An 11,061-nucleotide genomic window follows, 5' to 3' on the forward strand; every position below is an offset into this window, starting at 1 on the left:
CTCGAGGTGCGATCATTGCCCGGAACAGCTGGGAGGGTGGAAAGATCCAATTGGTCATATAGCGGGATTCTACATCAACCAAGCCATATTTTTTTTAATACAAGCATTGGTGCGTCGCCCAAAAAATTGCCTCGAATGGAAAGGAACACCTCCCTCTGCGGCCCTCCGGCTTGAACCTGCGACGCTGTGCTTCTAGGCGGAGGGAGGACCGGGATACAGAAAAGGCACTTGGCGGCTTCCGACCCCTCTTAAGGCACGGTTGATGGCCGTTCGGATGCTCTATGCTGGTTGGTACTCGTGCATTTTATAAATCGTCTCTCAGGCCCTGACCCGACAGCTACGATGACGGCTTTCCAAGGCGGCGGCAATGACTCGACAACCAAGTCGAACAGGCAGCAGCGGAGACCCATGCGCCATGGTGAAAGCCAACAGCTCCAATCTCGATGCTAGACGTTGGACCGTGACCCCTGGGACCTAAGGGGCCCATCCATTCCCGACGACCAGTCCAGTGGATGTCACCTCAATGGCAATCGAGCACGCCGTACGGAGAATGGAGCAAGAGAAACGATGTAGACGATACCTCCTCCATCGCCCCGTGTCCCGATTGATCGGCGTCGGCAAGGGCACAAGTGTTCCAGATGATTTGGGGGGGGGTCTAACAGAATATTCCGTATCCATACTCGGGACTTGCCACATTGGCAAGGTTCTAGCTCGGCAAGGCGAGGACGGAAAACGACTGCTGCTTTAGAATTCCCAGACGTTAAATCTCACGAGCCCTCCACCAGCGATCAGCGACGCTGGCGCCCGTTGCGGCAGATGACGGATGAGGCAGGCTCACCACCGTTTCAGCATGCTCATACTGGCTCAGGAGCAGGAGCAGGCACCGATGAGTACGGAGGAGGATGGATGGCAAAAATGTCGATGTCGATGCTCCTCCATTCAACTCCAGCTGCTGGAAGCGAAAGGCACGACCACGGCCATTCTGTTCGGTTGGACAGAGGGGATGTTGATCCATGACTGCGGTGCCACCTTCTCGCGGTCGTCTCATATCAACCCCCTTCCCCTGCGCTCCAGGTCATTCAGTTCAAGCGACCTGGGCTCGTACTGGCACACAATGCGTAACATGCACTGTGCTGGATGACTTCAAGGCGTGCGTACTAAAAATGGCCATCATTTGCAGGGCACGGTCCGGGACAGACAAAGTGAAGTGCGTATTACCTCAGGGTTTCCAACGTCGGAATAGTATTCTGCTGCTCCGGGCGGCACGAGATGCGCTGGATGGCCCACCCACACGATTCAAACCATCCGTCACTGTTGTGATACACGAGTAGATATTAAGTGTCCAATAATACCTGCTTAAGTACCTTGCTGGGGAAAGTGGACACGGTCGCGTACCGAACCATCCGATCAGTAAGTCGGACCCCCCCAAGATGGGCACCCCCCAAGATGGGCACCCCATTTAGCACCTTCATCCACATCAACCTACGATATTACAACCGCGTTTTCTCGTGCATTTTAACTACAATCAATTAAAAAAGCTATATACGGCTTTCTCAATGGCTAGGCTACCTACCTATTCCGAAGAAACGGTCCAGTTAGCTCTCTACGCTATTCGAAACGGGCTATTGCAAATCCAGGCTGCCCGACAGTATGGAATTCCGCGCGCTACGCTCTAACATCGATTACGCGGCCGCCTTCCAATAAAAGATGCAAAAGAGATATTGCAGAGGCTCTTAAATAATTAAGAAAAGCACCTACGCAATTGGGTCCTTGCCTAAGGCGCGTTGGGGCTACCGCCGTTATATTATTAACTAAAGGTCTTTGCCGCCCGGATCCTTGTTGCTGGAGGAGACCTTAAACCTCTCGGTAAGAACTGGATTGCCGGCTTTTTGCGTCGTAACCTAGAAGTTAGTACCGTACGAGGTAAGTCTATTAAATGCGCCCGTTTAAATAGCGCTACTATCCCTCGGATCTAGTCCTAGTTCAATTTACTAAGGCTGCCGGTACTGCAGGCTATCTTACCCTAATACCGATGGAATATAGACGAAACAGGGATCCTAGAAGGCCTTGGCAGTAACGGTCTTGTACTAGGGAGCTTAGAGAAGAAGATACAGCTAAAAAAACGGCTTGGATCGCGTTATTGGACTACAATTGTAGAGTGCGTCTCTGCAACGGGCCAGGCCCTAATGCCGCTAGTCCTTTTTAAGGGTAAAGACCTTCAACACCAATGGTTTCCGGAGAAATTGGCCTATTTGGATTAATAGCGCTTTGCAGCAACCGATAAGGGCTGGACTAGCGATACAATTGCGTTAAAGTGGCTAAAAGAGGTCTTTATCCCTGGGACGAAGGCATTAAAAACGAATAAACAGCTACTTATTGTTAATGGGTACGGAAGCCATACAATAGATGATTTTATATACGAATGCTTCGATAATAGTATCTTCCTACTATTCCTACCGGTATACGCCTTATACGTCCTCTAGCCTCTCGACGTATTGTGTTTTTTACCTATTAAGGCTGCCTACCGCCGGGCTATTAAAGCTATTGCATTTTTAGCTGGTAGTAACGATACAACGCCAATCGGTAAGGCTACCTTTTTGCAATGCTATTACAAGGCCCGTACGGAAGGTCTTACGGAACGGAATATTAAGGGAGGCTGGAAGGGATCTGGGTTGTGGCCCGTTAATATAGTAAAGCCTCTAATAAGCCGCCTTCTATTACAGACCGACCCCCTAGCCGTTCCAGAAGCCAAGGCCCTAAAAAGGCAGCTTAAGGAGGAATCCGATCCATTCCGAACACCCTATAGATCGTACGACGTTAAAGTCCTTATTGCAAAGGTATACGCGCCCGGCCAAGTTGATCGGGCTGCTAGGCGGCTGTTTTGGAAGATTGGCCGGGGCCTTGATGCCCAAAACACTACCCTTGCAGAGGCCTAGGCTAAAATCGCTTAATTGGAATATTAAATCTATCGACTTAAGCCTCTAAAGAAGCAAAAAGTAGCCCAAGATCCCAACGAGCGCTTTGCATAGATTGAATAGATCGTTAAGACTCGAGCAAGACTACAACGGGTGCTAGATCCGGCCCCAATAGCCGCCTTAACGTCTAGTTACGAATTTGAGAGCCTTTGCTTTGAATGGCAGCTTAAATAGATACTCTAGATATTTTATTTTAATATTGCAGTACTGAAAATGCTGCTTTTTTCGGCTTTAAAGTCTGCCGCCTTATCGTCGTAAGGGGTGCCCATCTTGGGGGGTGCCCATCTTGGGGGGGTCCGACTTATTCCTGTAACCCCGTCACCAGCGCTATGGCGCGACATTCTCCTAATGGCACTCGGGCGATGAAATGCCGTCCCACTCGCTGTAAGTTGATTAATAGTAATACCTTGGCTCCTTATGTGTACTAGGTACTAGGTACTTAAGTACGGGATACGTACTAGGTAGCAATACTCCGTACGGAGCACTTACGGAGCACTGCAGTCCTTGCAGAAATACTCCATACCTCCAGCGCAAAAGCTCGTCCAGCAAAGAGTACTGGTTGTACACAGTAGGTACTAGGTAAAGGTACTGTACTTGCATAAGTACTACCTTGACCAGAACGACTCCTCGTACTTGCAGCAAAGCAGTGCAAGTCTACAGTAAGTAGGTGTACGGAGTACTTGAGGGTACTTTGGCATTGGACAACATGCATGTGCTTGTAGTACTCAAATAGAACTCGACTACGGAGTAATACAGCACTCCGTACGGAGTAGTTGTACTAGCAATGTTACTATTACTCCGTTCTCCGTGCCAATACTGGCAGACTCATCTACGACTGTCGGAGCACGCACCTAGTGGCCGTACATCACTCACAACCTGCCAGCTGCACAGTACTTCTGGAACGGTGCATTGACCTGCCTGCAGTATTACTTGAAGTGGTAGAAAGTACTGCTTACTCAGTACGGGCAGAAAAGCGCATGCGTTTTCGGTCTGCGGGTTGAAGCAACTTGCTACCTGCGAGACGTCCTGTGCATGCATGGCAATCGAGCCTGTGCAGCATGCACCCCATTCACGCTGCGTACTATAACAGGGTGCTGGCACACAGACCGGTTCGTGAGCCGCCTAGAACAAAGATAGTACAGCCCCCATTGCGACGCCACGCCGCACTACGGAGCGCTTGCCGCTTCTTCCACGGCAGCTTTTCTTGCGCTGCTGCGTCTTTTTGCCCACCTTGCGGAGCGAGGCGACAAGGACGAAGATGGGCGTTTGGTACCCACAATGTACGAAACAAGGGATGTGCCACAACGGAGTGTAATGCCGGCATGTGCCTGCGCGCCCCTGATCGTCGTCGTTTCTCATCTCAAGTACTTACTTTCCATAGGCGTAGCAGCACAGTGCCCCCCCGACGACTATGGTACCCGTAATGTACCTGCTCCGTACTTGGATTGATTCCGTGCTCGGTGCACGGAGTCCAGATGCCTTTCTCCTCGACCCGTGGGCTCGTCCAGACAACCCATGGCCAATACGTTCATCGTGCATGGTAGTCGGTCCATCGCCTCCCCTAGCCGTCCTTGACTACCCGTGCCCAGGTCAATCGAGCTCGACGACGCGTGACCTTGGATGGTGACGTTTTTGTTCGACGGAGCTCTGCTAATAGGCCTGAACCGGTCGTACCAAGTGTCTGAGGTAACGTCGACGGCAGTAGCCACCCGCGCCTACAGAAACGAGGGCAGGTGCTCGGCATCCATATCGGCAGGAGCGTCCGACGTCTATCGCTGCCTCTGAAATCCGAAGCAGCAGCGACGGAAAAGGTCGTACGTACGTACCAGCCAAGACTCGGAACTTTCTCTGCTCTTGCGAGGGAAAGAAACGCTTTCTGTGCGGCGCCCTCACTCACCCTTTGCACCGTTGTTTGGCCTCCGTTCTTTCCAGCTTCCCACCATTGTATTGTTTGCCCATCTCAACCTGCTCCGGAAGAAGGAGGTCTGCCTCGTCGCCTTGATCGTTTTCCCATCCTCTCCCCCGCCCCCCCCTTTCTCTCGACCTCTTCCCCCCGTCCTCAAGGTCCTCTCCGTCCGGATAAATCGATCCGGCGGGAGAATATTCGACAGCTCGGCCACTGTGCCCGCATCTTCCAGCCTCACCGACGGCATTTCTCGCTCACCCTTCTTCCCCCGTACCATCACCTCCTCGGCATACGGCGAACAGAGGCATAGGTGTCCATCACCTTCGAGACGGACGCTCTTGTCGCCTCGCGGCCGCTTGTCTTCGGCCCTTATTCCCGCATGCTCTGCTCTGCTCTGGTGTTTGACGATGAACAGTCACGCGCCACTCGTCCGCTCCCACTCCCACGAGGAGGACTCTTTAGGTCTCCTCGGCGAGCAGACTACCTCGGACGTGGAGAGCGAGGGCACCGTCGCCGAAGTCGACGGCCGCAACGTGTTCGACCAGCGCAAGCCTTCACCACGATACCTTGCCTACTTGTCGGTCCCCTGGGAACACGTCCGCTTGACCAGATGGCCCGCGCTTGCCACGCGCTTCCTCGCTTTCCTCGTTCCCAGCTTTCTGCAGGGCCGTCACGCTCGGGAGCAGGTATGCCCCGCCAGGCTGTCCCCGACCGCCTACCTCGACGGCATGCGCGGCCTGGCCGCCCTCTTCGTCTACTTCTGCCACTACTCCTATCAAGCCTTCACCATTGCCGAGGGATGGGGCTGCGGCGAGACCAACTACCACCCGCTCAAGCTTCCCTTTCTCCGCCTCTGGTACCAAGGGCCCGTCGCCGTCTGCGTCTTCTTCGTCATTTCCGGGTACGCTCTGTCCTACCGCCCCCTGAAACTGGCCCGGAGCGGCGCATTCACCGACTTTTCGACGACGGTAAGCTCGCTGGTTTTCCGTCGAGGCATCCGGCTCTACCTCCCGACGGCCATCTCGACCTTCATGATCATCGGCCTGCTGAGGATCGGGGCCTACGAGTGGACGCGCGACTTCGCCAATGACCGGGCTTACATGAAGATTGTTGTCGAGCCGCATCCGATCCGCATGGAGAGCGCCTGGGCCCAATACAGGGATTGGCTCATTCACATGTACCGGTTCCTTCACGTTTTCGGTTGGGAGTTGCAAGGCGGAAGAACAGGTAATCGTCACTTGCCTCGTAGCCCCGTCCCTGTCCGTCAGCTGACGCGTCGGCGACAGAGTACGACGTCCACTTGTGGACCATTCCCGTCGAGTTTCGATGCTCTCTCTACCTCTTTCTCGTCCTCATCGGCACGGCCCGTCTACGGACCAAGGTTCGCTTTCTCGTCGTTGGCGCTGTCATGTGGTTCACCTATCGCCACTCGAGGTGGGAGCTGTTTCTCTTTTACGCCGGCATGGTGCTCGCCGAATGGGATCACATCCGCGGCGCCCACACGGGCTCTCTCACCCTCCCCCAGGACGAGAAGTCGCGAGAAGACTCGGGCCGACCTCTTCTGAAGCGGGTGCTTTGCATCCTCGTCAGTATCGGAGGCCTCTATTTGATGTGCCAGCCCGACTTTCGTGGGGAAATCACGCCTGGATGGAGATACCTGACATCCATCATACCCGAGTGGTGGCAGGAGGAGAAGTATCGATACTGGCAGTCGGCAGGCGCCATCATCTTCGTCTTTGCCACCGGTCATTCGAAAGGCTGGCAGGCATTCTTCAACACGCCCGTCGTCCAATATTTTGGCAAGATCTCCTACGCCCTCTACCTCATGCATGGGCCCGCGATGCACACGGTTGGCTACCACTGGGAGAAGTGGGCCTACAGCATGACGGGCGTCGAAGGATACTGGTACAATGCCGGCTTCTTCCTCGGTGCTTGCTTCTGCGTCCCCACCGTCGTTTGGTGGGCTGATGTGTTCTGGCGAGCCGTCGACATTCCGACGGTCAAGTTTGCCAAGTGGTTTGAAAAACAGTGCCTAGCCTAGGTGCGACGGAGTGCGTCCGAGTCGAATGACCGACCACGGACGACGTCTGCGAGAGCTTTGCCATTGGGGTGACTTCTTCATTTTGGGCCGCAGGACATGCAAACGACGACGAGTCGCCCGGGGGCAAGAAGCTGTAGATATGGCGTACGAGCTTACTGCAATGCATTTGGCCCCGCCATCTCCCACGCCGAATACCCGAGCGCAGCTTCTCGCCTCGTCGTGCATGTACGAATCAGCCTAACATTGGTCGGCCTGCCATCAGGCGTAAGGATTGCCACCCCCTTTCGTTCTGTGATCTCGTCGAGCAGACGGTTGTCGTCCCGTTGTCTGCTTTTCCGAGTCTTTGCGCGAGATGTTGGCGCTAAGCAGTTCGACAAAAGCTGATCATGAGGACTGCTTGGAACGCAGATATCAAACGAAAGACGCACGCTGAAGGCAGCATCTTGAGTTGGCCTTGAAGCCGGCGCTACCTACCTTGTCTTCATCGTCGCTGGCTTCGTCAGTTTCATTTGCTTTCTCCCATTCACCTCCCGCAAGCTCGATTCCCAGGGCGATCGGCCGCTCTGCTCGCCACGCCCCGCAATGCCGTCACCAACGTCATTGTCCAACTGCTACAAGCACATTTGCAAAATGTTTTGCCGCGCTTCCGGAAACAAAGCGCTCGTACGTCAAATAGAATCAGATATATCCCAGCCTCCATTCATCTCCTCTTCTGGACGCGCCCACCTGACGTGCTGTCGTCATGTCTGCTACAGTTGAACCCGTCAGGCACGTCGATGACATCACCTTGCCGTGCACGCGCAAGCCACATATAACGGAACCCTGCCTGCGCCACAGGAACCGCTGCAGCCACCTGCCAGTGACGTCCACCTCAATTGCGGTCAACCTTTCGAACTGGTTACCCTTGCCGCGATCGCCGACCATTGTGAGTCCCCTCATTCGTCCTCGAAGACATTAGCTTATAGATATGGCATCATATGTGCAAGCTGGGATGTCATGATGCAGGTTGTGCTCCGCATGGTGACAGGCAACTCATTCATTCCCTCCCGTGTGATGTGAGAGTGCCAGTGTCCTCCATTTATAGTTTGCGAGGCTCCTGATGTCTAGCATGGAAAGGAAGCTTTGTTCAACGTCAACAATACCACATCACATTACGCTGCGGTAGAAGCAACAAAAGCAGACACCCATAGCACTCATACACGACACCACCGACCTATGAAGCAAGTCGAAACATCATGTTTTCCGGTCGTCGTACACGAAATCATCATCATCCTCACACCACCACGGCCGTAATCACCACCCACACGCCACGTCGCAACATCTTCTCCCGTCGTCGCCACCGCATCGCTCCCGTAAATCGCCATCAGCGCAAGCCCACGTTAAAGGACAAGATTAGTGGTGCCTTGACCAAGCTGAGGGGCAGCCTAAGCCATCGACCCGGCCTCAAGGTGAGCAACTCTTGCACAGGGTATGGATGATGGAATGCGCCATCAGTACTTACCATTGTTACAGGCTGCCGGCACGCGTCGCATGCATGGCACCGACGGCCGCCGTGCTCACCGCATCAAGCGCCTCTTTCTGTAAAGACAGCCTGAGCGATCAAGATACTGGCTCGACGAGTACAGGGCGATGAACGAATGCCACGTGCATGTACAAGCTTCACATCAAATTCCGCACGAGCTCATGTTGCAATTCCTGGGTAAATTGGTTATGTCTGTCAACTGCATGTTCGCCTCTGTACGATACTGGCGCCCAACTTCCAAACGAAGCGATCATTGCATTTTCACCATAGGTCAGGCCGCGTTAGCTCTTGCACTGGAAGAAAGCCTTCAAGCCCTTTCAGGGCGAATATGTATTGTGGAAAGTTTCAAGGGGGTGCCGACACGAAATTAGTTGAATATGATGCTCGTTTGACTCTTCAACATCTCCATCGTCTGCGAACGCCGCATCTGTTGTGAACATGCCGCCCTCGTTCGATACCTTGCATTCATTCAACCGGGCACATCCTCTCTGGCTTCACCCTTCTGATTAGAAAAGTTCGTCAGGCTCCTCTCGCCAAGCAGTCGGTGGTCGGAACGGAGTCGCACGACGTATTATTCCTCGTTGACAGCTTGGTGATGCAATCGGTCGTGGCACACGAGACCTCCGAGCGGAAAAGAGACCCTGCCGAACAAGGGGGTCCGTGTCTCTAATGCTAGAGGAGCGACGCGTAATCAATCGGTTACGATCTTTCGTGAGCAATATCGGCGTGCTTGGTCCTTCTTTTCTGCGGCTTGGTCAACGTCAAGGTCGGGGGCGGGCGCCTCGGGTGGAAAGTACCGCTGAAGGCCCACCTCAAGTTCTTCCAACTGCTGCTTGCTAGGGGATGGATGCTTCTTTACCCTCTCATCACCTTTGACGTAGCTGACACGGTTGCCGGCATTCAGAGTCTCCCGTGGTCGAACCTGGCCCGCCGTCGCCATCCTGACGACCCCTCCTGACTGGCTTGGCTTCAACATCACCTCCCGCGCCGGGGTACCGGCCAATTTTCCGTCTCCCAGTTTGATGACAACTCTGGCTAATCGTACTTGAACGTCCGAGTGGAGACTCTGAGCAGAATCAGTCAAGGAGGTCGCTATAGAACCTCTTAGTGATCGCGCTCGTGGTGTAGAGGACCCGGTCGGCTCAGTGCTCAAGATTCTATCCTCGAGGTCGTGCTCGAATCCTACCTCCGACTCAAAAGGACATTCGGCTGTCTCCCCCGCCGCGGTTGCCCCGTTATCGATCCCGGCTCCCGAAATATCCCATTGGTAATTGGCAGCCGGCGGTGCTTGAACCGTCGTGGGCTCGCCAACAGAAACCTCTATCGCTTCGCCGGGTTGTGGAGGCTTACGGGACACCGAGTTGGCTTTTCTAATTGCGGACCCCCCCAGTACTTTTTGCATTTTTCTCTTGTGGAAGTTGGCATCGTGAATGCTCCGCTCGATCGAGTCGGTCGAATGACGACCATGGCACACTGCGTTTGTAGAGGCCCATTCCGACATGGCAGTATCCTTGGCCTCTTCTCGCGGCTTAATTCCAAGCTTGGCACCAGAGGCTGGCTCGGGTGTTGACGGCTTTGCACTGAACCGCTCCCAAGCGGTTGACACCTTTGTGAGAACTTTGGTAGGAACCATGCGAGATATCTTTGACGCAGAGGAAGTAATGCCTTGCGCTGATTTCGGCTTCAGCGCGTCTGTAGCAGCCAACATGAGCATCACCTTTTGGCTGATCTCGTCCGTATGAGCTCTACCAGCGGGCATGGTCACGCTCTGCGGAAGCGGGCGCAGAATATTCTCGTCTTCTTCAAACGCACGTAATTGCTCTTGCTGCTGGCTGCTCTCGTGCTGCGCACCATTCTCAGCAAGAAAATCAAGCGGTGACACGAAATGATGCGGTGCTGGTTTCGTGAAATGCGAGCCCCGAGAATTCTGACGAGGACTGTCCTGTGCCCATGAACTCCTGATTCTTTTGGGCGGCGATTTCTGAACCTCCGATGACTGATTGTCGGGTTCAAACACTGGATGCATGCCAAATGGAGCCATGTGGGCCTTTGCCACAACTTGTGCAGACATGTCTCGCATCGGTATCGGTATCGGCATCGACATGGACGACGGAATCTGGCCCTGGGTTTCAGCCGAGGCTACATCGCCGCTGCTATTCACATTTTCATCCGAGTCATCGAGTAACGCACTCGCAATCTGATCAATGCTACTCAAGCGGTTGATGAGGCGAGCTTTTGCCACGATTCGACAGTCAGTACGCGCCGAAGAATTAATGGCGGGCAACCCTAGGCAAAATTAGAGTTATTATTGCGTAGCTTTCACGTGGTGATTGGTACCAAGGTCATTTTCTGATGCTACGGCATTTCCCACCTTCTGCAGGCGACGGGAGCCCAGCGATTTCAGCAAGCTCCTTTTCCGACCGTACGTTGAGATTCTGGGCGCCATCACCAAGTGGAAGACGGAGCTGGAGGGAGAAGGCACCAACGGAAGGCCAGAAAACAGGGAAAATAGAGGGAACTAAAATCAGAAGGCAATCTATGGTGCAAGATCAAGCGATTGACGGCCATAAGCCGATGGCGTGCGATGCTGTGCCTTCTCATGAAACTGCAGTGTTTG

The 11,061-nt window shown here is 54.0% G+C and overlaps 2 protein-coding genes across 2 annotated transcripts; one reads left to right on the top strand and one right to left on the bottom strand.

The window, feature by feature from the left end:
* Positions 1-5,288: 5,288 nt before the first annotated feature.
* On the top strand, positions 5,289-6,922 carry DCS_01499 (acyltransferase; the record flags this gene model as incomplete). The annotated part of the gene is made up of 2 exons (XM_040798831.1): positions 5,289-6,108; positions 6,168-6,922. The coding sequence occupies 2 exons, from the start codon at positions 5,289-5,291 to the stop codon at positions 6,920-6,922; spliced, it is 1,575 nt and encodes a 524-aa protein (XP_040659714.1).
* Positions 6,923-9,135: 2,213 nt separating this feature from the next.
* Positions 9,136-10,890, bottom strand: DCS_01500 (uncharacterized protein; the record flags this gene model as incomplete). The annotated part of the gene is made up of 2 exons (XM_040798832.1): positions 9,136-10,730; positions 10,782-10,890. The coding sequence occupies 2 exons, from the start codon at positions 10,888-10,890 to the stop codon at positions 9,136-9,138; spliced, it is 1,704 nt and encodes a 567-aa protein (XP_040659715.1).
* Between the last annotated feature and the right edge of the window lie 171 nt (positions 10,891-11,061).

The sequence above is a fragment of the Drechmeria coniospora genome, chromosome 01 (assembly GCF_001625195.1).
Source record: "Drechmeria coniospora strain ARSEF 6962 chromosome 01, whole genome shotgun sequence".
NCBI classification, from domain to species: Eukaryota; Fungi; Ascomycota; class Sordariomycetes; order Hypocreales; family Ophiocordycipitaceae; genus Drechmeria; species Drechmeria coniospora.